The sequence below is a fragment of the Nyctereutes procyonoides genome, unplaced genomic scaffold (genome assembly GCF_905146905.1).
Source record: "Nyctereutes procyonoides isolate TBG_1078 unplaced genomic scaffold, NYPRO_anot_genome, whole genome shotgun sequence".
NCBI lineage: Eukaryota > Metazoa > Chordata > Mammalia > Carnivora > Canidae > Nyctereutes > Nyctereutes procyonoides.
This window is the reverse complement of record NW_026575051.1, coordinates 35,429,379-35,456,722: the sequence shown is the minus strand read 5'-3', so window position 1 is coordinate 35,456,722 and position 27,344 is coordinate 35,429,379. Positions and strand designations below refer to the sequence as shown.

General features: G+C 38.3%; 1 protein-coding gene across 2 annotated transcripts in view; it reads right to left on the bottom strand.

Moving 5' to 3' along the window:
• Positions 1-27,344, bottom strand: part of KCNQ5 (potassium voltage-gated channel subfamily Q member 5) — a 504,327-nt gene that overhangs the window by 26,034 nt on the left and 450,949 nt on the right. For both annotated transcript variants that reach the window (XM_055330921.1, XM_055330922.1), the window contains one exon: positions 1,821-1,929. In XM_055330921.1, the coding sequence (XP_055186896.1) occupies positions 1,821-1,929 (109 nt within the window). The remainder of the gene's footprint in view (positions 1-1,820; positions 1,930-27,344) is intronic.

The following is a 27,344-nucleotide window of genomic DNA, read 5'->3' as shown; positions in this document are numbered from 1 at the left end:
TCCACTTCACTTCTTTTTTTGGTTGTCATTACAGATAAGGTTTAAGTATCTTCTTGGGTACGCATTTTTATCAACCATGATTTTCTTTGCCTTAACAAACATTTATCAAAATCTTTATAACTAATTTCTGCCTTCCCAGTGATTCCCAAACATCAAATAAAGCAATGTCTAATGATACAAAATGACCAACTAAAAATAGAAGTAAATAATCAGTCATGCTGATCTCAGAAATTAGACTAAGTATCTGGATAGCTAAGTTGGGTTGGATATTTTAAGTTTTCTTCCAGCTTTTTGGTAAGAGTAGAGACAGCCAAAAAGATCAGAGGTATTTCTTTGCAAATAAAGTCACTTGGAGTTCACTGACAGATTAAAATTCTCCCAAAGGGATTAAACTAGGCAGGCTGAGCTTGCAGCAGTTTATTTAGTCCAGATCCTAAATTTTGGAGGGAGTGGATCACGGAGATGCAAATATAAGTTGCTTTGGGTACTCTTTTAGATTTTGCCATTGGAAGAGGAAACATATTAACATCAGCTTTTAAATTGAATATCTATTTAAAGAGTATTTAGAGCCCCAAATGCCTTCCTTGCCTCATCTCGGTGGATGGCTGCCAATTGTATTCTCATTCCAGCAGAAGTCTGGGGTTTTATTCTCTGGAGAGATCTCTAAACTGCAGGAGGCTGGGCGCATAACCTAACCCTAACCCCAACCCGAATCCTAACCCTACTCCCAAACTCTAACCCCTAACCCTTAACTATAAATAACCCTCTGGAGAGATCTCTGAAATGCAGGATACCAGACATACACCCTAAGCCTAATCCTAACCCTAACTCGAAATCTGAGAAAAAAAATAAGAGGTGGTATGTATGTATGTATGTATGTATGTATCTATCTATCTATCATCTATCTATCTATCTATCTATCTATCTATCTATCTATCTACAGTGGAATGTTACTCAGCATAAAAAGAATGAAATCTTGGCCATTTGCAATGACGTGGATGGAGCTAGAGAGTATTATGCTAAGTGAAATAAGTCAGTCAGGGGAAGACAAATACCAAATGATTTCACTCATAAATGGAACTTAAGAAACAAAACAAATGATCATAGGAAGAATAGAGGCAAACCAAGAAACAGACTCTTAACTATAGAGAGAGAACACAATGATGGTTACTAGAGGGGAGGTGGGTAAGGGGATGGGTGAAATAGGTGATGGGGATTAAGGTGGGCACTTGTGATGAGCACCAGGTGTTGTATGGACATGCTGAATCACTATATTGCACACCTGAAACTAATATTACCGTGTATGATAACTAACTGGGATTTAAATAAAACAAAGGATCACCATTTAACATTACATTTCAGCCAGAAAGGAACAAGTCACTGCAGAGGACTTTAGGTTTCCCCCTTTTAGAACTGAACCTGTTTTGAAATAACCCAGTGGAATTTTTCTTTGATAAAAGAAACAGAACATGGAGCAGAGCATCAAGTCATAAAAATAATTAAAAAAATCCAGTTGCATCTATATATGAAATGTCCTGAAAGCCACAAATTCTCAGGACAAGCCAATTCTTATGGAATCTCGCTGGCATGGCCTGCCATTTCAAATCCTGCCTCCTTTTATGACACACTTTGGGCCAAACACAGTAGAGTTTTGTATTAAGAAAATATATTTCAGAATTTAATAGGCATGTGAATGAATAGAAGCAGAGAAACTAATTATTTCAGGAAGTTTACCTGTAAGAAAAATAACTTAGCAATATAGTAATTCAAATAATCAGAGGTAGGTCTCTGACTCATTTTGTCAAAGGTTTTCCACCAACCTGATAGCCCGAATGACAGTTTTAAGTGGTGGGGTGAGGTCTTCTACTGATACATCACACTGGCATCCCTTCTCATCATATACATCATCAGTGCCAAGCGCTGTGTCAGCTGCAAGAGAAAATTGCCAGTTATATAATACCACCACCAGCAACTTAACACATGTTTGCTGAATCAGTCTCACATTGGAATAGGGGGGATCTCAGAGACTAAACTTATAAATCAAGAGATGTATAAGGTCAGCCAGTTGTTTTTCCCAATATTGTTCCTTCTCCTGTTTTCTACAACCTTATTAATTTTATGTGATTTGACACAAATACCTTTCTGAGCTGTTTTCCATGGGGAAGATGGAGCTGTTGACACACTGTCTTTCCAGTAGTGGTGATGGATTTGTGTTGATCCACCCATGCTCTTTTGCCCAGTTCTTTTGAAACTAACTGCCAGCATTTAAATAACAGCTGTTTTGAGTTAGGCAAACAGTCTTTGGATACTTAACTAACTGGCCTGTAAATATAGAGCTTGAAGCCCATGACATTGACCCCATTAGCCCCATGCCCCAAACAAGTGTGTAAGCAGCCATGTCCAAGAACACTGACTACTTATCAGTTACTGGGCACAGGCAGCTCAGAAGAGAGATTGCTTAAGATAATACAGCCGAAGCTGAGGAGATTTTCAGACTGGAAAATAAAATCAGTTTCTAATAAATGGAGCAAATTAATTTTCAGGTTGATTGCAAAGTTTAGAAAAGGGGGGAAGGGTTATAATAAATACCAAATTAATACAGATTTATAAAATTCATAAAGAATAAACTCATGTCATTGCAGCTTTGTTTTTGGAAATAGGATATTGGAAACAAGTAAAAAATTCTGGAATGGGTGAGTGGGTTAAATAAATATTAGTATGTTTATATAATGGAATATTAGGAAGCTGTTAAAAATGATGTTGAAGGCCAATGACTGAGAAATGTTACAAATTATTATTTTTTAACAATCTATATATCTATCTGGGATTAATAATGATTTTATTCTTTTTCCTTGGCTATATTTTCTAAAATTGCTACAATGGACATGTATTACCTTGGTAATCAAGTAAATAAAGTAATAAAAACACACTCATGAGAGACAAGTTACATAGCTTCCAAATCCTATTTAAGCCTCTTTAAAGTTGAGATACACTAAAGCACTAATATTGTTTTCTGTTGCCTTTGGTCTGTGCAGTGTTCATTTCCTAAGTCATGAAAAGAAGAGAATTTGCCATGAGTTGTCTGGGTTGGGTTCAAAATCCTGAAGGGCTATTAGAAGCCCATTCACTGAAGCAGTGCTTATATTTGGACTGCAGCTGGTGTATCATTGAGTGAAGCTATTTACTGTGTCATTGCTCAGTTTACTCAGAGGCCAGACTGGAAGGATTGGCATGAGGAGAGATGTAGATGGGTCCTCACAGCCCTGCTTTATGGTCCTTTTGGTCCTTCTTATCCTCAACCTAGTAAGAGGAAGAGACAGAGCTACCACCTCACAATAATGAAGATAACAGCAACTGCTCTTTGAAATTCATGCCAGGCACTGAAGGGAAGCTTCTGCAAATGTTAGTTTTCTTACTTAGAGCTACTCTACAAGTTAGTGGTGATATTATGCCTGGTTTTTTTTGAAGCCAAGATGGAGGCTCAGAGAAGGTTAGTATCTTACCTTAGGCCACAAAGTGGTCAGTGGAGCGAGTGAGTTGCAGAGCATGTTACTAAAATCCAGTACCCCGAGGCTCTTTACATTGCATCCCCCAGTGTTAGGATGCATTCAGGGTTCCAGCGTGGGCTCAGCGGTGGCATGCAATGTGTCAGGGAAGAGCAGGGGAAAGAGCTCCCTGCGTGTGCTGCCTTGTCAGTGCAGCCTATCCCAGCTTCTTCTAACTTCTCTTCAGAGAAGCTTGCCAAAGTTTAAATGAGAGTACACATATTAACTCTATCTGACACTTGGTTTGACTCAGGGATGGGCTTGAGGGTAGCTGGCCCATTTCATTCGATTGACCACCTACACAGCCCGGCCCTTTGAGTGCACAACAGGCTCAAAGTTAGATGACATTCTTCTAGGGACTGTTTGCAGTTTCTTCCTCTGATTCAATCCTAACCTGCTCTCAGTTGGTATAGTACGCTGCATAGTATGGCCCTCAAATTCATGTCCACTTGGAATATTAGAATATACTTTATTTGGAATAAGGGTCTTTACAGATATAATGAAGGTAAGATTCAAGATGAGATCACACTGGATTAGGGTGGGCCCTAAATCCAATGGAAGTGTCCTTATAAGATAGAAAAGGAGAAGGTACAGGAACAAAGCGAAGATGGAAGCAGAGACTGGACTGATGCATCTATAGGTCAAGAACACCAAGAATTTTGTGCAACCACCAGAAGCTGAGAGAGACATAGCATGGTTTCTTCCTCCAAGACTCCTGAAGGAACCAACCCTGATTTCAGTCACCCTGATTTCTTGAACTGTGAGAGAATAAATTTCTGTTGTTTCAAGATACCCAGTGTATGGTCATTTGTTATGGCATCCCTAGGAAACTAACACAATGGGGAAAATTTTTCTTCATTGTTTCTAAACCTTCACTCAAGGACAGTAATGATGATGATAATAATAGTAGTAAGTACTTTGAGGGAAATATAATTATGTGCCAAGAATGTTAATTGCTTCAAGACCCCACAAGAGGTATGCATGATTATCCCCTATTTTACAGATTATGAAAGTAAGGCACAGAAAGCTAAGAAACTTGCTCAAGTACAAATGAAGAATAAGTGATAGAACCAGAATTTAAATCTAGGCAGTTGGGTTTTGGAGCTACACTGTTCAACACTGCCTGACTTTGAGTCTCCCTTCTGCCTCCTTCCAGATTTGTCTTTCTTCTCTCTTATTGCCATTTGGATTCCCTTCTCTTGTATTACATTTGCATCCATGTGGCTGTGTGCAACTGGCTCTCATGGTCTCAGGTGAAGTGACCCCAAACACTGAGTGAGAATTGTATTCAGGGGAGCGTGCTTACCATGGCCATGTGCTAAGCCAGTGCATACCCTAAAGGAGACTTAGGAATACACCTACCCTGGAGTTGCAGGAAGGGTGTGTGTGGGGTGAGAGATGCAGAGGGCTCACATATAGGTTGGATGGTCACCAGGTGCCATTATGGAACCCTTTGAGATACCCAAATGTTAGCTCCCTAAAGGAAATATCAGATAACACACTTACAAGAATTCCTGGTACAGGATTTACAGAAGCAATGTTTTAAAGATTTGTTTATTTTAGAGAGAGAGAGAGAGAGAAAGAGAGTGAGAGCATGGGGGAGGGGCAGAGGGAGAGGGAGAGAGAATCTGAAGCAGACTCCACACTGAGCACATGCCTGACATGGGGCTCGATCCCATGACCTTGAGATCATGACCTGAACCTAAATCAAAAGTCAGACACTTGACTATGTCATCCAGGCACCCCCTTTGCAAAAGTATTTTATGCTATCTTTCAAAAAAGAGGCATGTGACTGCTTTCCCTCATCTGAACTCTAGTGAGAGGCACTTCTAATATGGTCCCATTTTTTATTTCAGAAAACTGGAGAACACTGGAGAGGCTACCAGGAAGGTGGATCCTGCAATGCCTGTACCTAAGACTTATCTACTTGAAAATACCATACAATCAACCATAACACAATTGTGTGTGTCCAAAACAAGTAAACAACAAAAAATATAGGATCCTTTAATTATGAGGTTAATGGAAAACTTTATCAGCAAGTGTGTGCTGTCACATTAAGCACAGATGTAAAGATAATAGAACTGTAATGTTCACTCTGACTGTAAATGAAACTGGGAACTTCCAAAATGATTTCCTTCCAGCCTGATGCTGCTCTACCTCGCTCCTGTTCTGTACCCCAATAAGAGCCCCAGCCTAGCCATTCTGTTTAGGAACAGGCTGGAAGAATATAGGAGTCAGTCACCAACTGCATCGTATCCAAATGTACCTTATTGTGGAATACTATTATACCATCAATAACTTGATTGTTCAAGACATAAATTCTTAGTCTTAAAAAAATACTTTTTGTAGTTTTGGTCAGAACAAATGAATAGGAACTATATCTTTGCTAGCATATATTAAAGCAAGGGCTTAGTTAGGAAATTTTTCTCCTTATTTCAAAGCCACAAAAATGGGGAAAATGCAGTCTTTCTCCTTCATAACTATCTTGAGATATCTATTTTCTTTCCCGGGAAGTTAATAGCACGTTACATGTCTTTCACATGATTCCTAAAGGCTTAAAACCCTTAATGAATTTTAAGGCACCTGGGTGGGGCTACATTTTCAGCCAACATTGGCTCTCTGCTCTCCAACCACACATCTACCCCTCTGCCCTTGCATTTTGGGAGACGTAGGTTATGGGTGTCTAAGGTCATGTGAGCATTGGTCTGCACAAAACCTAATAAGGAAAAGCAAGATTCCAATAGAGTGAGATGCTCCCCAAAGTTCTGCTCTCTGTAAACAATCCTCCCAGGTGGTGAGCCTGCCCCAGTGCAAGATCTGTGCCTGGAGAAAAAAGAAGTTTAAAATACAACCCTTTATCACTCTCAACCCTCTCCTGTTTTCTATTAATTAGCAGTGTTCAAAATTTGCTTTCAAATACTTTGTTCTCCTACGTTTTGGAAAATATATTTCACAGAGTTTGGAAAAGACTATATGAGCCTTAGATGATGAAGAGAAAAGAAGTAAAGAACATTCTGGAATCTTCTGCCATATCCAAAGACCGTTTTTCTGTTCCCACTATGAAATTCTGCCATTAAGATTCAGGTAGTTATGAGAAAAGAAGTGGTTTCTAGTTCTTTCTCTTGATTATCTCCTCTTATGGATTAGATTTCTTTTTCTATTTTTTGACGAAATGATTACAGTGGTTTTCTACTTTGCCTGCACGTTAGAATCAGCTTAGGAGTGTTAAAAAAAAAAAAAAAAAGCCCTCAATACAAAGAACGCCTTCAGGACCAATAACACGAGGAAACTGAGGGCTGGACCTTGGCCGAAAAATGATATTCCATTATTTCTCTCAGCCAGAGCTGAAGAGTGTGTTTGACTAATCTTCCATTGGTTTTGGACTAATTCTCCATGTTTCCCCTGACACCACTAGTATATTTTGCATGGGAACAATTTGAGACAATACAGGTTCTCCACAAGATTAAGAGGAAATGATTGCATCATAGAAAAACAAAAAAATTAAATTAAAAATAACCCTTGACAAATTGGTAGTAAGGGAGCAATAATTCTTTTTTTAAAAAAAATATTTTATTTATTTATTCATGAGAGATACACATACACACACAGAGGCACAGAGACCCAGGCAGAGGGAGAAGCAGGCTCCGTGCAGGGAACCCCAATGTGGGACTCAATCCTGGGTCTCCAGGATCACGCCCTAGGCTAAAGGCCGTGCTAAACCGCTGAGGCACCTGGGCTGCCCTGGGATCAAGAGTTCATTTTACTGAGCTTTCAGAATCCCACTTCTTGCTTTGATTCTCAGTCATCTGAAAGCCCACTCTTTGAAAAAATATATTTTATTTATTTATTTGAGAGAGAGAATGCATGTGCTGAGGAAGGGGCAGAGGGAGAAGGGGAGTCAGAGAACCTCAAGCAGACTCCCTGCTGAGCAACAAGCCCCACTTGGGGCTCAATCTCATGACCCTGAGATCATGACCTGAGCCGAATTCAAGAACCAGTTGCTGAACAGAGCCACCCAGGTGCCCTCAAAACTTCACTCTTTATAAACCTTGGCACCGTTTTTTTGAAAGGAGTCACTACTGTTTTTATGCACAAGAAGCTTACATGTTCATAGATTAAAATAAAATCAAATTGTCAAAACATAGCAGAAAACATTTGTTTTATCTATAGAGGAATGATAATGCCCTGATGTTTGAGTCAGTAGAAAAAATTATAAAGGGGACAGCTGACAGTTTGATCATGAATACAGAGAACATTAGTACCTGAAATAACTAAATTACAATGCAAAATAAAATGCTTGATTGGGAAGAAAATGGAAGGATATAAAAAGGCTTAATATTTATAATACATAAGGAGCTTATTTGAATGGATCACAATCCAAACTATAAATCGGAAGAGACCACTGGTATCAAAAATGACAAAAAACTATTTAATCTAACTAGAAATAAAAAAAATATAAAGTTATGTGAAAGTATGGACTTAAATCAATTTAATTAGCAAAATAATAATAGTTAATATTAAAAAAATTGAGATAAATCTGGTGTACTCTGACATTGCTAGTGACGATGTAAATTGGACAAAATTTTTTAATCAGCAATCTTATAACTTTATATCAGAGAAATTTTCTTGGGAAAATAATTTCAAAAAGGAAATAAAGGCAGCTTAATGCAATAATTTTTTTATTAATGCAATAATGTTAACTGCATTTTTGCCCATTGTAGAGAAATAGTTGTAGAAATTTCAATGTCTCAAAGTAGGAAACTATAAATTATGGTAAATTACAGTATTTGACCATAATGGTGTACTACACAGCTATAAAAAAGATAATTATGAGTAGTATATAATAATAAGAAAGTATTTATTTTTGAATGTTCAGTAAGATTAAAATGTGAAATAAATATTCATGTTGATTATAACTATGTATGATAATATATAAAAAGAAAACCAGCTAGAACAGAATATATAAAAATAAAATTAGCTGTACTGGGTTTGAAACTATAAATGATTTATATTACTTTTGAAATTTCATAAGAAATTTAAAGATATTTTTCTTTCTTTTTTTTTTAAGATTTTATTTATTTATTCATGAGAGACACAGAGAGAGAGAGGCAGAGACAAAGGCAGAGGGAGAATGCGGGAAACCCTACACGGGACTCAATCCAAGGACCCTGGGATCACACTCTGGGCTGAAGGCACATACTGAACCACTGAGCCACCCAGGATCCCTAAAGATGTTTTTCTATCACAAAAATATTATATGCTTTTTGAAATAGAGTATTTAGAAAATATAAAAACAACAAGAGTGAAGGAAAAAAATCTTCCCAAGTTCCAGAACTTAAAGGAAATCACTATTACAATGTAATTCTTACAGTAAAAGTGTGAGGGCTAGAAGTTCACAATATATTTTTATTTTGGGAATTTAAATGAAGCATATTATGATTCTATTTCCATTATGCTATAGGGCACACACTTAAAATGGTCACTATTCATGGTGATGATAGCTAATTTATTACTTTATGTTATGAATTATAATTTATTTTGCAAGGGTTCCTTCCTTCTGTGGCTGGTTGTATTTCAATTACCCTCCCCCATGAACATTTCCCAACACCTTAAATATCATCCTAAAATTAGACATTCCATTTTAGCCATGTGCTAGTCCAAAGGCAATTTCTTTAATACAGCTAGAGTTTAGAATAACTGCTTGGGCCCTGCTGTAGAGTGTGATTTCATTTCACTATGTCCTTGGCTAGGGCCTTCTTTATTGTTTCTCTGTCAGATGCTGCTAAGTCATCAACAAGAGGTACTGGGTTCTCAAGGTACTAATAAGGAACCTAGAAAAATACTACTGATAATATACATTTTTTTCTAGTTTTTTTTTTCTTTTCAAATACTTTTTTAAAGTTTGTTTTTCTCTCATTATAATAGTAGTACATGCTAACTATAGAAACTTTGACTTTTCAATTACATCATAAAGAAGGAGAAGAGTATGTTTAGAGTTTTAACACTAAGGGAAATGCTATTAAATTTTGGCTTATTCCCTTCCACTCTCTTTTCCTCTGCATTATCTGATGTTTAATGTCAAAGTCAATTTGTCAACCCAGATTGCAAGTTGGACATCTCTGGTTGCCATGCCAGGGAACTTTATTTGCACAGCTCAGAGGTCCTTGTTCAACCTCACCTCATTATAGTCTTTCCATTCCATGCTCAGCTCCTAAAAGTTTCTTGAGGTACTGTCTACAACCCCCATCCACTCTCCTCTCCTTTTCTTGGGTTGGGGGAGGGTGATTAGCAACTCAACCTCTGTTGAGTTTTGTAGTCGAGAGATTATATTAAGTGTAGGACACCACAAAAGCAAGGTGGCCTTCTTCCCTCAGGGAGAACATCAGAATATTTAGGACAAACCATTTACATTTCAGCACGCATGTAAGTTTTGTGCCATTTTGAAAACTAGAATTTTATTTGAAGTTTAGCAATTACTCATATTTTGAGTTATCTAAAGCAAAGAGTATGAGCTATAGAGGGAAGCATGACAAAGCTGAGAGTCTCAGATCCAGCTCTGCAATTACAAGCCCTTCAAGAGTTTACCACCTCCATGAAATGCAGTCTGATCCCCGGCACTGACTCAGCCCTGTCTTTCTTTGCTGTGAACACGTATCTCCAAGACTGTTACTACATAGGATTATACTCAGTTGTTTACAAGCCCCTTTTTTTGTTAGATGGTAAACTCTGTGAGGGCAGGGACCATGTATTTCATTTATGTATCTGGCTACCATGATGTATCTTCTCATCCATGTATGTCTGCTAAAATACTCCGTGGTGCAGAGAAGACACTCAATGAATGTTTGCTTCACAAAATATTTCCCCCGGCTCCATGACAGTAGTCCCTGTTTTTTTTTTTCTTTTAATTTACTTATGATAGTCACAGAGAGAGGGAGAGAGGCAGACACAGGCAGAAGGAGAAGCAGGCTCCATGCACCGGGAGCCCGACGTGGGATTCGATCCCGGATCGCGCCCTGGGCCAAAGGCAGGCGCCAAACCGCTACGCCACCCAGGAATCCCAGTCCCTGTTGAATAATATCTGCATTTAGGATTTTAAAACTTGGTGGTTGGGTAGACGGCTCTTCACTGTGTTCTTGTTTACTTGGTGAATCATCTCCCTAAATTGAGAGACAAGTGTCTTCACCAAAGAAGTTGTCAGCTGAGAGGTCATGATGGCTCCAGTCTCTCACCTTTGTGTTCAGAGATGGATGAGTTCAGGGCCTTTGCCTTGGGCCCTTTGTGGCCCGGAGGCATGGGCTCTTTATTTTATTAACGATAGCTGTAATTCACTCAGTCCTTGGATGTAACGATAGCTGTAATTCACTCAGTCCTTGGATGTGAGGTGGTTGATACAAATTGTAATTTAAAATAGAATACTGGGGATCCCTGGGTGGCGCAGCGGTTTGGCGCCTGCCTTTGGCCCAGGGCGCGATCCTGGAGACCCGGGATCGAATCCCACGTCGGGCTCCCGGTGCATGGAGCCTGCTTCTCCCTCTGCCTGTGTCTCTGCCTCTCTCTCTCTCTCTCTCTCTCTCTCTCTGGGACTATCATAAATAAAAAAATAAAAAATAAATAAAATAGAATACTGCCAGTTTGGAAATGTTAGGCTCATTTGACATATGAGGAAACTGTTAAATCACCTGCCTAAGAGATAAGATTTTTTTTAAGAGATAAGATTATTAAGGGCAGAGCAATCATTTAAAAATTGAGATCATGTCTTTCTGTGTGCAAGTCTCCAATGGCTCCCTACTTTTTCCAGGATAAAAGCCTAAGTCTTTACTAGGGTTGCAAGGCCCTGTATGTCTGTCCTCCATTCCTCCTCCCACCACCCCTTCTAGTCTGACCCATTTCCCCTCCATTTTTCCCTTGGCTCTTTTCCCTCCAGGCTTGTCTTCTCTGTCCCAGCCCTCCTAATTGCTCCTTAAAGGAGCCAGGCACCTCTCCTTAGGGCTAAGTTTGAGGAATCCTCTCCAGAAAGCCTGGAGGCTCTTCTGCTGCTTTGGTTCTCTGCTCAGTGTCAGTTCTTTAGAACTACCTGGACCACCCTATGTAAGGTTACTTACCTCTCTATTCCACCAATCTGTGTCCCTTACCTTTCCCTCCTTTTTCCTTTTTTCACAACACTCATCCTCTTATAAACAAACAATTTATTTGTTGGTGTTTATTATTTGTTTTCCCTACTAGGATGTAAAATCTACAAAGACCAGGATCTTGTTCTCTGATGTATCTTTAACATCTAGAGGAGGAGGATGCTAATATTTAATAAGAGAACCAACAGGGTAAGAGAGGTCCCCTGTCTCTGGCCATCTATATTACTGATTACAAAGTATAACTTAATAACTAACCTCTGGATTTTGGCCTCCTTGTTTTCTCTTGTACTGTACTGTTTTTTTCTTTTTGTGTGTGTGATTTTTCATGACTAGGTATACTTTGAGATCCTACCATAAAAAAAATCCATTCTCATAATGTTTAATTTTTACAGGATTTTATTTTATTTATTTATTTTTAAAAAATATTTATTTATTTATTCATGAGAGACACACAGAAAAAGGTAGAGACACAGGCAGAGGGAGAAGCAGGTTCCATGCAGGGAGCCCGATGCAGGACTCGATCCTGGGTCTCCAGGATCAGGCCCTGGGCTGGAGGCAGGTGCTAAACCACTGTGCCACCCGGGCCGCCCTGTAATTTTTACAGGATTTTAAAATAAGATTTTTTTTAGGCATATATGAAAAACGCAAGCTAACATCATACTTGAAGATGAAAAATTGAGAGCTTTTTTAAAGATCAGGAACAAGACAAGGGTATCCACTCTAAACCACTTTTATTCAACATAGTACTGGAAGTCCTTAGGCACAGCATTCAGACAAAAAAAAAAGTTGCACCAAAAATAATAAAATACTTAGGAATAAACTTAACCAAAGAGATGAAAGATCTGTACTCTGAAAACTATAAAATTGATGAAAGAAATTGAAGATGACACAAAACAAATGGAAAGATGCTCATGGATTGGAAGAACAAATATTGTGAAAATGTCTATACTACCCAAAGCAATGTACAGATTTAATGTAGTTCCTAACAAAACACCAATAGGAATCACCATGTTGTACATCTGAAACTAATGTAACACTCTGTGTCAACTATAATTTTTATTTTTTAAAGATTTGTTTATTTGAAGGGTGGGGGAGAGAGAGAGAGAAGAGAACAGGAGAGAGAGTGCATGCACATGAGCAGGAGGAGGAGAGAGGGAGAGAGACTCTCAAGCAGTCTCCACGCTGTGGGGCTCCACCTTAGGGGCTTTGACCTGAGCCAAAACCGAGTCAGATGTTTAACTGACTGTGCCACCCAGATCCCCCAGCTATACTTTAATTTAAAAAATAAGGGGATCCCTGGGTGGTGCAGTGGTTTGGCGCCTGCCTTTGGCCCAGGGCGCGATCCTGGAGACCCGGGATCGAATCCCACATCGGGCTCCTGGTGCATGGAGCCTGCTTCTCCCTCTGCCTGTGTCTCTGCCTCTCTCTCTCTCTCTCTCTGTGTGACTATCATAAATAAATAAAAAAATTAAAAAAAATAATTTAAAAAATAAAATAAAATAGGATTTTCTCCCAGTCCATGAAGATATTTAAGAGGCAAAATAAGTTTCAAGTAAAAGAAGAAATAACTTCTATAGTAAAACTCAGGGAATATTTGTTGAGTGAACATCACCCATTGCACTTTTATTTTTAGGTGGAATGCTGCCTGCTTGTAGGTTCACTTTAAATAATTGGGTCTATAAATTAATAATTAGTCAATAGTAGAACAAATTTTAACATCAGTACAATAAGCAAGAGGGATCTCTCTCTAGCTATCTAAATCATCCATACTAATATAATAAAGAAAGCAATCCAGACTTATTTTTCTCTTCAGGAACAATGTAACTTTAATGGAAATGTAATTATATTACAGTGAGACATAGTGTAACTTCATATGTCACTTTTGGATATTTACTCTTTTGTGCTTCTCCAAATGTGGCCTTTATCCCAGTATCTTATTTTGCTTATATTGTAGGGACACATTGTGAAATTTCAGTCATGTGGTCATTTTTACTCAATTCTGAATTTTAGGAGATTTGGAGTAAATAACTTAAAAATGAGTTTTTATTAAGGATTCAGAAACCGTCTCACTGAATTCCAGTAGAAATAAAAAAATAATGTTACAAGGACATTTTTCATGTATCTGTGAATATATTCCCACTAATTTTTCCTAAGTTGTAGAATTAAAATGATATAGTATTTGAAAAAAATTCTGAAAAACCAAAAATGTATTTTTATTGAAAAAAGTCCAAGTATACATATCTACAGCATACATTGATTTCAAAATAAAATATCCTCTTGAATTTTTAAGGCAATGCTCTGGTTAAAGATCTAACTTTAGGGCAGCCCCAATGGCCCAGCAGTTTGGCGCTGCCTTCAGCCCGGGGTATGATCCTGGAGACCCGGGATCAAGTCCCATGTTGGCCTCCCTGCATGGGGCCTGCTTCTGCCTCTGCCTGTGTCTCTGCCTCTCTCTCTCTGTGTGTCTCTCATGAATAAATAAACAAAATCTAAAAAAAAAAAAAAATCTAATTTTAATATATTTTAAAAGATTTTATTTATTTATTTAACAGAGAGAGCACAAGCAGGGGGAGTGGCAAGCACAGGGAGAGGGAGAAGCAGGCTTTCTGCCGAGCAGGGAGCTCAATGACTCAGGACCTTGGGATCATGACTTGAGCCAAAGGCAGATGCTTAACTAACTGAGCCACCCAGGCGCCCCTAACTTTAATATTTTGAACAACTAATTGCATTTTTCTGTGTATTTTTTTAACTGGAGTAGATGTAATTTATATAGCAAATCTTGCTAGCACAACTGAAGATTACATAATTAGCTGTGCTTGCTGTGTATTTTATTTTTTGGTGTTATGACATTCTTGACATGGAACAGAAAATTTGGGACCCAGAATAGTCCTAGTACCCACATCAGAAATGAAGAGGTACATTCAAATACATTACCAGAGGAAGTGCAGCTTACCTTTTTCCCCCACTCCTAAACAGAGTTATATCTAGAGTATCCTGTGAATAGCACATTCTGAAAACATGGCCCTACCTGCCTTTAAAACTCCTTTAGCTCCATGGAAGACTTTCATAATAAAGAGAAATTATAGCTAATCTTTAACTGGACTTAACTACTGTGTTGTTGGCATTGCCTAGCAGCTTCCAATTTTTTTTTTATTTCTAACCACAATAAGAAATACATTTAACATGACCCAGCACATGCATGCACACACACATGCACACACACATTCACACACACACACAATTAAGACAGAAATTCCCCTCAGGGTTAAGATGGTAGATTGAACATACAAGTTTAATTTTGATCCCTAAAAAACTCACTAAAGCTATAGTGATGAGCTTATTTTTAAAAAGACATAAGCCCATAAAAGGAACAGAAGAGGAGGCAGCAACAACATAATTTTGGAAATGGGAAAGCAGATGGACAAGTTAGGTAACTGACTAGCTGATACCAGAGAGAAAACCTTATGCCAACACTGGGAAAAGCTGAGAAATAACAAAATTTACACTTCAGAAAACTCAAAAGGCTCAGGAATTGGCAGTGCTAGGTATCTCTGGGAATAACTAAGATAAGGAAGGTTGTGTGTGTAATCTACCCCATATCCTCAGGCATATGCTCTTCTCCTTTTCCAGCAGGAGACTGACTGGAAGCCTTTGGACAAGGGGTCATCAAGCACAGCTGAAGGAGTATATACCCCCAAACCAGGCTGTCCAGTGACCACATACAGCCTGAACTTTGAAAGCCCACTGGTGCCCTGTCACCATCATAACAATGGCAGCAGGACCTTTATCCTCCAGAGGGCAGTTTGGATAGGTGTTCTCTGCAGAATGTAATCAGCCCAAGAAAAGAGCTAAAGGGACAGGCATCCTGACAGCTGTCAGCATCATGCCTTCTGTCATCATACCATCTTTTTACCTGAAAAAGTATTAGAGTTCTACTATCTGAAATGACAGTGAATCAAGAAAGACAGGAACATGAGACTGCATAAACCAGGTATTCAATTTAGTAAAACATCAAAAGAAATTCAAAAGATAATGGCTGCACAGCAGGAGGCTTAGAGAACAGTGAGCTTAGCTAAAAGGAGGATGGAGGCTTGGAGGATTCCAGGATGAATTCTCCAAGAAAAGTCACAATGGAATCCATCAGTTACCTGATGAGATTGATCCTGTGGGAAATTTTATTGATAGATTACTGGAAGATGTGGAAGAATTATAAAAGGCATTTATTTACTACAGGGAAAGTAAAAAGTGAGAAACAACTGTAGTACAATGTAATGTATACACCTCATGTAGACACTGAATTTTGTTTGACTTATCAAAAAACTGCAATACCAAAAAAAAAAAATTACAAAACCTCGATTAGAAGGATGGGAGGATCTGCAGAAGAGAAATATATATGTGTGTGTGTGTGTGTGTATATAATATATTTATTTATTAAATATATATTAGCTCATATATATTAACTAGCTAAATCTTCATTTACTAGAATTGGAAGTAAACAGATAATGTTCAAAACTGATTAACCAGAAGTTAACTGATTAACCAGAAGTTAGTTACACACCCACGATCAAACCTATGGCAATTTATAAATCTCAGAAGAAACAGCCAGAAAATAGAAAGAATTGCTTCTGGAATGGAGGCCCCGGGGGTAGAGAGGAAACTCTGAGCAGGGAGCCATCACAGTCTTTCATAAATGGTTGAGATTATTTGACAGTAGTTATTATTTTAATTTTCCAATTTTATAAGTTGTAATCATAACTTTAAATTTGTAATTGTAGATTCACATGTAGTTGTAGGAAATAATACAGAGATCCTGTGTACCTTTGTTCAGATTCCCCCAAGGGTGATATTTTGCAAAGCTATAGTACCATATTGCAACGGTGATATTAACATTGATATAATGAAGATAGGGAACATTTTCATCACCACAAAAGAATCCTCACATTGTCCTTTTACACCACACCGTCTCCCTCCTATTCCATAGCCATTAGCGCTGGCAACTACTAATCTGATCTCCATTAATTTTATCATTTCAAGAATGTTATAAAAATCATATAGTGTGGGATCTTTTGGTTTTTTTTTTGTTTGCTTTGTTTTACTCAGTATAATTTCTTCAAGATTTATCCAAGTGATTGTGCATACCAATAGTTTGTTCACCTTCATTTCTGAAGAGTATTCTACAGCTTGTTGAAGGATATTTAGGTTGTTTTCGTTTTTTGGTTATTGTGAATAAAGTTGTAATGAACATTCATTGAAGGTTTTATATGAATATATGTTTTCATTTTTTGGGAAAAATGCCCAGAAGTACAGTTGCTTGATCAATCCTCCCAGCAGTTTGTGCTGTGACTGGTTTTTTATTTTAGCCATTCTGATAGGTGTGTGGTGATATTTCCTAAAATTTTTTTTTATTTTTTATTTTTTATTTTTTTGATATTTCCTAAAATTTTAGTGAGTGTTTCCCTAATGGCTAATGATATTAAATATCTTCTCATGACCTTATTTGCTAATTGTATATCCTCTTTGGTGAAATGTCTGTTCATGTCCTTTACCAACTTTCTAATTCATTTTCTTTTTTCTTTTCTTTTCTTTTTTTTTTAATTTTTATTTATTTATTTATGATAGTCACACACACACAGAGAGAGAGAGAGAGAGAGAGAGAGAGAGGCAGAGACACAGGCAGAGGGAGAAGCAGGCTCCATGCATCGGGAGCCCGACGTGGGATTCGATCCCGGGTCTCCAGGATCGCGCCCTGGGCCAAAGGCAGGCACCAAAGCGCTGCACCACCCAGGGATCCCTCTAATTCATTTTCTAATTCAATTATTTTCTTTAACTACTTTTTTTTTAAGATTTTATTTATTTATTCATGAGAGACAGAGAGAGAGAGACAGAGAGAGAAAGAGACAGAGACAGGCAGAAGGACAAGCAGGCTTTATGCAGAAAGCCTGATGTGGGCCTCGATCTATGGACCCCAGGGTCACGCCCTGAGCCAAAGGCAGATGCTCAACCGCTGAGCCACCCAGACGTCCCTAACTATTGGGTTTTAAGAGTTCTTTATATATTCTAGACACTAGTCTTGTAGACATGTGGTTTGCAAATATTTCCTCTCATTCTGCATCTTGTCTTTCATCCTCTTAAGAGAGTTCTCAGAGCAAAAGTTTTCAGTTTTGACAAAGTGCACTAGATCAATTTTCCTGTCATGAATAGTGCTTTTGGTGTCAAATCTAAGAACTTTTTGCTTGGTTCCAAATCCTAAAGATCTTCTCTTATGTTTTTTAAAAAAAGTTGTTTAGTTTCATGCTTTACATTAAGTCCAGGATTCCTTTTGTGTTAATCTTTATTATTTCACTGTTAAAAGTAGGCATATGCATTACTATGGCAACACAGAATTTCTTTGAAAAAAACCTGAAAAGACACATGACACAACACTGACCCTTACTCCTTGTGACACATTCCTATTCTGTCCTACCCTCTCCAGCCTATCTAACCCTCTACCTTCCCATCTCACCTTGTTTCATTTCATTAGAAAAATGCTAATCATAACCCATTAATTAGATTTCATGGCACTCTGCCATAGATTGAAAAGCATAGTCTTTCCTGCCTGGGGCACATCCTCATTTTTCACTCTTGTTCAATATTTATTTTTTTAACTTCTCCATCAATTCTATTTCAGATGTTTAAAAAAATCACCCACTACTCTTTAGCATGAAGATAAAAAACTCTTTTTTTGTCCTGAGGTCTTTCCCCTGTCTCCTTTTTATGTGCTTTCTTATGAAGTGGCACACGGTAATGCACACGGTCCACGACCTACTTCCTGTGAGTCCCTGAGTATAAGGGAGGGCACTGGCAGGTTCAGCGCCAGCTCAAATATCTAAAGGCTGGGAAAACGAGAGGTGCTCTTATTTATTTCTCTTTAAAGTTCTGTACCTTCTTATAGTCATCTCAGAAATAGAACACCATCTCCTTACTCTTCCCCAAACTACATTCTCGGTAACTTCCTGAAATATTATTTATCTCAACTTTCAGTACAACTTTCAGTACATAGTTGATTGTTCCAAGGTAGGTAAAACACACTACACTCAGTGCCTGTCAAATATAGGAAACTTCATTGCTGGGGGATTTAATCAATATATTTATGTAACCATGCTTACCAACTACAGTAACCAGCACTCTTGTGCTTTGGTGAATTTGGTTTGTATTGTGTTTGTTTTGAGGCTTGTTAATTAGTAACATCCAGAAATACTAATTCACACTAATGAGGGATCTATTATGTAAGATACTACTGCACTTGAGCATTTTCTCTTTAAGATCGGAGATTCCACTTACACTGATTGAGTATCTACTCAATTCATGCATTATCAGCATCTTAAATTATGTTAATTATGATATGAATTTCTCTAAGGTTCTCTATTAAGGATTGTCAATCAATCTTACTGGCTAACAGAAATGCTGGCAAAATCTCATGGAGTAGTTCCTGACACTTAATTAAAAGGAATCTTTCTGTTTTGAGTGATGATAAGAAGCACCAGAGAGTTTTCAAAAACAAGTAATATGGTCTCTTTGGCTAAAATTGCTGATCACACCATAATAGTGGCTTAGTAACTGCCCATAAGTTAAAAAGGAAAAATATAAAAATACTTTTCTTCCTTTTAATTGCATATGTTGCTATATTGACTGTCCTTATTCAAAATGGAAACACTGGAGTATACGTTCTTTTAAAATTATTGCAACTATAAAGCAACTCAGGAATTTCATTATCTTCTTAAAAATCACTCAACACCCACTTTATTGAATACCTCAGTATTTAGTGATTCAGCAATAAACACTTTTAATAATATCACACTCTAGGCTTCAGTAATGCATCTCATTTGTATGGTGGCTTTTTACAATCCTAAAGCAATTTTTATCAATGAGGTTTAATGAGTTGACTCCTGAATAATATGAAATTATTTATTTGTTCATTATCTGATCACTATCATTCACTCACTAATAAATATTTTCTAAGCAACTATTACACTGTATTGTCATATAGTAAATCAGTGCCTCTCTTCCTGAACAAATGAACTATTTCTGTCACCTTTAATAAACGCAATGACCCCTGGATGAATAGTAATAGTATGAGGTATAATAAAGATAACTTCATCTTTCTGTGATTATATAAATTATTCAGGAAGAGGACTCCTAAAATTCAGTCTGAGGTAGAAAGAAATAAAGTTCATATGAACATATAATTTTAAAACTTCCATTTACCATCAATAGGAATTGCCATCAAGTACTGGAAGAAAGGAAGATGAAAACATGCAAATTACTCAAGCCTAGGACTTTGAATAATTAAAATTAATGCAGAAATTGGTATTAATGAAATAATAAATAATAATATTCCATTCAATTTAATGAGTGCCTACTCTGTGGTGGACATTGTACAAGGATTTTACACACATTATATCTCACTCTATTACGGAGGTACTATTTCTGCTACAGAGAGAGGTGGGGGAGGGGGAGGGGGAGGGGGAGGGGAGGGAGGAGACAATAAAGTGTGGTGAGGTTAAGTCACTTGCCTCATCTTATCCAACCTAGTGTGGAAACTAGGATTTGAAACAAGTTCTGTTTTATTCCAAAACTTGTTTTTATTCCAAAAGTGGTTTTTCTAACCACTGTTGGATTAATTCAATTTTCATAAAAAATTTCCTCGAGAATTCACCATACTCAAGGCACCATGAGTTTTTCCAATTGAAAACAAGGACATAAAACTCCTGGTTTTGTGAGAACATTTTTTTTTTTTAAATTCATACACACAGAAATCTACTTCTGTAGACTTTTGTAGTTTTACTAGTAAATCATCAAAGTGTTTGTAATCAAAGCAAAGTAAATCATAGTCTAGCAGGACTGCCTTCATTAGAACAAATGTTTGGAAAATCCTAGCAAAGGCAAGTGATTATAGCAAAGCAAAGGTCAACTACATACAGATAACTAGGATAGTCAATGGTATGCACCAGACAGCATCATCTCAGACAGTCTCCTCATTCAGGAAAATAACTGAACTAGGTCAAATCACAAGAGACTGAGACTAAGAGAGCGGGTACTTTACCGTAGGGAGAAACAAGTCTGAATCAAAGACAAAGTGACTTAATGTATTTAATCCTATCTCCAAATGGATGAGATCTGTCTATTTTGAATTATATTCAAAGACGCTTGACCTCAGTCAAGGTAGTCATGGTTTACAATGGCTTGACAAACTGCAGAACTACAAGTTTGCATTATTCATTAATCAAATCTTTTGGGGAATTCAAAATCCGGTAATTTTTTCCCTCAACTTTCAATTCTTATTAGGCTATCAGTAACTGTCATGAAATGCCAATATGTAAACCTTTTGGATACCACTTGGACTAGGTTGGCCAGAAATAGCAATGTTTAAGTGTTGCTTCACCAAAAAAAAAAAGGAAAAAAAAAAGTAATTACTGGTGCACTATCTTAACTGACACTTGAAGGGATGGGGGAGAGTATATGTTGTATATACAGTGACAAAGGGGCATAGCTTGAGAAGGTTTTCCACATTAATTGAAATAGAGGACAATACATTATATGACTACCACTAAACTTATAACTGATTTATATCATATTTGATTCCTTCATTTATCAATGATGTGACCTATGTGAAAGACAACATGCTAAGCAGCAAGGTAGAACATATGAAGAGCTTTGGAATTATATCTAAATGCAATTACAAATCCTAGCTTCAGCATTTACACTGAATTACACAGGCAAGTTAATTGCAATTTCTAGATCTTGATTTCCTTATCTGCAAAATGGCTGTGTGGGTATTGAATGAACCAACAGAAAATGCCTAGTCAATGCCTGGCATATCTTAGGTGCTAACAATGCTGTCTTCCTTCCCTTTCCTTCTTAGGCTCTAGACATGAGGGAAACTCCAGGGAGGAATACAGAATGAATCATACACTAACACATTGGTTCGTAGAACCAATAGCATATTTCAAAGAATGAAACTGAATAAGCTACCAATGACTAGGGCATTAGATTGCCATACTGCTCACAACACTTATAGTTCCTCACCTTAAGAGGTGGAGTCTCGGGATCCCTGGGTGGCACAGCGGTTTGGCGCCTGCCTTTGGCCCAGGGCGCGATCCTGGAGACCTAAGATCGAATCCCACAGCGGGTTCCCGGTGCATGGAGCCTGCTTCTCCCTCTGCCTATGTCTCTGTGCCTCTCTCTCTCTCTCTCTGTGACTATCATAAATAAATAAAAATTAAAAAAAAAAAAAGAGGTGGAGTCTCTATCTCTACCCCTTGCATTTGGGCTGTCCTTGTGATTTTCTTTGGCCAGGATGCCGTGGACATTAATCTGTCAGAGTTTAGCCTGAGCCTCAATAGGCTTTGCAGGTTGGTCATGTACTGCTCGTAGAAGCTCACCACATTGTTGTGAACCAGACCAACCGGCTGGAGGCTGAGAGACCACATGGAGCAGAGATAAGTCAGGCCAGCTGAGGCCTCCTTGGGACAGTCAACCCCCCCAGGCAACCCAATAGCTGATCACAGATGTACCAGTGAATCCAGCCAAGAACAGAACTGCCCGACAGCACTGAAGGCTAAATACATGGTTGCTGTTTTGAGACACTAAATCTGGGGGGAAGGAAAAGTTTTGCTGTAACAGATAACTGATACAAATGTAAAAAGACATGACGTCATGACATTTTTCAACCACAACACAAAATCATGGGAACACAGGTTCAAAACAATTTGGGAAAGATTAGTCACTGACTCCAACAGAATGATGTGGTACACTAGTTGCTACTGCATTAGATTAATGAAAATGCAAATTTCTCACCAGCGGGAATTAAGGGTTTCATGTGCAAATGAATCTTTGTAACTGGGGATACAGAGGTTAATTTTCCCCAGGCAATATTCTTGTGAAGTTTCTCTATTTTCGGAGTCCAGGAACTGTTGTTACGCATTGTACATGGCAACAGTTGAAAAAGATGGCAAGAGAAGAAAAGCTGGGGAAAATTAGACATTGAAAATAAAATAAAAGGAATTTGGAACAATGTAGTGTGTTTCATACTGCAGACAGCAGAAAGGAAGCCTGACTAGCTTGTCTCTTTCCTGTGTTGGCTGTCCATTGCAAAGAAAGAACCCTGGCCTTCCTCTAACCTTTTATTTTCTTCTTTACCTACTGGAGCACCCCGTGAAAGCGATTAAATATAATTTTAAAATTGTGTCACATTGGTTTCTCTTTGTGAAGCAGACAACTAAGTGTGCCTTTGAAGGAAATAATTTGAGATATACGAATGAAAAATCACCATGCAACTGAAAAGTGCTTCTCTTAAAAATGGGCTAAATCCTGTGATTTGTGTAATGGTCAACTTTGTGGTTATTCTGTGAGAATTTCAGAGGTCATCCACAGGTTATTTCTGAAAAGCATGAAGTCTGAAAAGTGAGGAGGATGCCTTTTGTGCCCTCCAGGTGCCAATCAATATTGTAAATGGTGGGGGCTGGGCAGTAAAATTTACAGGCAAATGGCAAGTTCTTTGAGGTAACACTCATCATGTGTACTCATGTTGCCATTTTGGTGCCCAGGAAAATGCTAGCCCTGAGCAATGGCCCCCAAATACCTGTTGACTTGAGTTGAAATCTGCCAGTTGAAGCATATCCAAATTCTGTGAATGCTCCACTATGGAGCACACACAGATATCTCATAGGATAGGTGGGGCACTCTTGACGCATTTTTCAGGATATTAAGAGTTTGCAGCTGACAGTGAGAAGGGAAGTTAGGGCATGGGACTGGTGAGAGGGAAGAAGCAGTGGGAAGAGCTTTGAACCACTGAAAGATGAGAACAGGGTAAGGGCAGAAAATGAGTCCCTGGTGTGCCTCAACCAATCTACTCCACTCTCCCCACCCCCGTCTTCCACTTTTCGGTTTGGAATTGCCAGGGAGGATAGAAGGTAATGGATGAGGAAGGGCTATAGAAACCTAGATTTGGAAGAATGTTTCTTTGGGGTTGTCTGGCTCCATCTTCTGAAGAGCCTAGAAATCCCTGAATTTTGATCATCCAAGTTTGCTTTGAAGGTTTTTAGTGATGGACCCCCTTCTTTTGGTGTGAAGTCTCTAATTGCTAGCCTGTCATGATACTGAGATAAAAATTGGTATTGCACACTTAGTTCTGGTTCTGCCCTTTGAAGTGACCAAGAACATCTCTTTAGCCTCTTGAAGCAGCTGATGATACACTGCACATTCTAAAAGAAAATGTGCTGGAATAGACATTAGAACACTGTGGTTTTGCTACTGACTAGCTGGTTTCCTCCTCCCTCATTTTCTTTTATTTTTTTTTGTCCCACTAATTGAATGCTCAATATTTTGTTAATATTACTTTTTGAAGGGTTGCACTAAGAATGGAATATAATAGTCTAGTTATAATGTGACCAAAGTTGAGGATCAGGATGTGATTGGTTGTGCGTATGTGTGTGTGTGTTTGAAATATAATGCATAGGATACTGGACATGAAATGTTTACTCTAGAGGTCACAAACCCAAATACCTTTGGAGTCAGGAAGGTGATGGAAACATTTGAAAGAGATGGGGAGCTGGTGGTTGGAATTCCTAGAAAGACAAGAGGGAGTGGTGGGTTCTGTGACTTGAAAGATATATCCAGTTTAAAGACATTTATGGGAGCTGACCTCTAATAGAGTTGCCAATGACTTCTCCCTCCCCTGGTGTAGTCCCCTTCCACACTGTACCAGGGTTAGTCTGTATGACCATTAGTATATGGAAGAAGTGACGGTATGCCACTTCTGAGGTTAGGTTATAAAAGATTGCAGCTTCTGTCTTGGATACTCTCTCCCTCTTTTTTTAATTTTAATATTATTTATCTATTTATTTATTTAATTTATTCTCTCCCTCTCTTGAGCATGGACTCTCTGTTGAATTACTACTAGCTTTGGGAAAAGCCAGATGCATGTCACAAGGACATTTGGACAGCCTACATAATGGCTGATATGGCAAGGAAAGGAGGTCTACCAGCAAATGCTCAACTGAGCCTGGAAACAGATTCTTTCCCAGTTGAGCTTTAAGATGACTTTTGTGGCCAGCAAAAGCTTGACTGCAACCCCATGAGAGACTGAGCCAGAATGATCCATCCAAGCTGCGGCTGGATTCTTGACCATGGAAACTGTGAGATTATGTGTCTCTTGTTTTTAACTGCCATGTATGGGGCAAATTGTTATGTATTAATAGATAACTAATACAGCATTCCAATTCACTTTAAAGCACCAATGTACACATGTGCACACTTTGATGTGTTGGTGAAACAAAATTCAGAGCTCTGGTATACAACCCTGGGTTTCTCTGTAAGACCTGGATCTGTGGAAGTAAAAAAAAATGATTTAAGGTTTTACTCATAGGTCATTTGGCAGCTTAGTATCTGCTTGAAGGAAGGAGTTGGGATTCATTCATAGCTTATAACTTAAGCAGGAAGATATTTTCCTCGCCAATAGGAACTAAATATGATTTTCCAATCATTATAGGGTGACAGCAAACATTGGGGCAGAACCTAGAGAAATCTGGATGGAAATTCTGTTCTATAATACAAAGAGTACTTGGATTAGAACAGAAAGCCAGGGGGAACTCCAGTTCCATTTCTTCAGTAATTAAAAACTAGGAACAGGCATCTCACAAAAAGTATTGGAAAAAGCAACTCTTACCAGAAATATGATAAATATAGGAACACTTGCTTTATTGTGCTTTGCAGAATTTTTTTTTTTTTTTTACTAGTTGAAGGTTCAAGACTTCCATGGAGGAAGTAGTGGAAGAGTGGTGGAAATAACAAGACAACTAGAATTCAAAGTGGAGCCTAAAGATGTGATCCAATTGCTATTCAAATTTGAACAGAAGAGGAACTGCTTCTTATGGATGAACAAAGAGAGTGGTTTCTTGAGAAGAAAACTACTCCTGGTGGAGATGCCGTGAAGATTGTGGAAATGACAACAAAGGATTTAGAACATGGCACAAACAAACATAGTTAATAAAACTAGCAGCAGAGTTTGAGAGGATTGACTGAAATTTTGAAAAAAGTTTTGCTGTGGGTAAAATGCTATCAAACAGTATCTCACGCTACAGAAAAATAATTTGTGAAAGGAAGTCAATTGATGCAGTAAACTTCATTGCTGTCTTATTTAAGTATTTGCCAGAGCCCCCTCCTTCACTGTCAGTAACCATCACCCTGAACAGTCAGCAGCCATCAACATTGAGCAAGATCCTCTGCCAGAATGATTATAATTCACTGAAAGATAAGATGATGGTTCACATTTTTTAGCAATAAAGTATTTTTAATTGAGATATGTATACTGTTTTTTAAAGACATAATACTTTTGAACACTTAATAGATTGCAGTATAGTGTAAATGTAACTTTTATATGCACTGGAAAACGAAAAATTTCCTTTGACTCTCTTTATTGTGATATTTGCTTTGTTGGGTGGTCTGGAACCCAAACTGTAATGTCTCTGAGATATGCCTGGAGTTATTATTATTATTTTTTATTTATTTTTTATTATTTATTTATGATAGTCACACACACACAGAGAGAGAGAGAGAAAGAGAGGGAGAGAGATAGAGAGAGAGAGGCAGAGACACAGGCAGAGGGAGAAGCAGGCTCCATGTACCGGGAGCCCGACGTGGGATTCGATCCCGGGTCCCCAGGATCGCGCCCTGGGCCAAAGGCAGGCGCTAAACCGCTGCGCCACCCAGGGATCCTGATATGCCTGGATTTAGTCACTGAGAGTCTATAACCAGAGATTGAGAGGTCTCCCCCTGCTCTCTACTGCTCTCCCTCATAGTAATAGAAGCATTGGAATAAATAAGCAGATCTTAGGGGAACAGGAACAATATAGGACACACAGGAGAAGACTAGGATGTGTCTTTGAATGAAATATAATGGACTGAATGGATAACGAACTAGGACAACAAAAGGAAAAAGAAAACCTATGGGCCAGAATTGAGAAAATTTCTCCAGGTAGCGGTTTTCACCAACTTCTTTTTAAAATTTTAAAAAGATTTTATTTACTTATTCACGAGAGACACACACACACACACACACACAGAGGCAGAGACATAGGCAGAAGGAGAAGCAGGCTCCCTGCGAGGACTCTGATGTGGGACTCTATCCCAGGACCCCCGGATCATGACCTGAGCCAAAGGCAGATACTCAACCACCAAGCCACCCAGGCACCCCTTCACCAACTCCTTAGTGAAGAAGGACTGAAAGTGTGTTTCAGAATCCTACTGAATACCCTCGGTAGGCTTCTACATAGAAGGATGCTAACGATTAAGTTGGGCATACAGTGAACTATGTTCTACTGTGAAAGAAACCCCTCAGGTTTTGTTACAGACAGAGCTTGCAGAAGTGGGCACGCTTCTCAGTCAGGGATACCATGTCAGGGATGTGAACAAACCGGTTAAGTGGAAGCCCTAATAGAATCCCCTTTTGACAATAATTGTTTCTGTCAACACAAGGCAAGTCATTATCAGGTAATTTCAGAAAGTGCCAGGAAACATCATATTTTGTGAAAAATTATAATCAAAGTCTGGCTGAAACTAGGCCATCAATATGGAAAATCAGGAAAAATGTTAAGTGCAATGCAATGGTTGGCATTTTGTGGAAATACTGAAA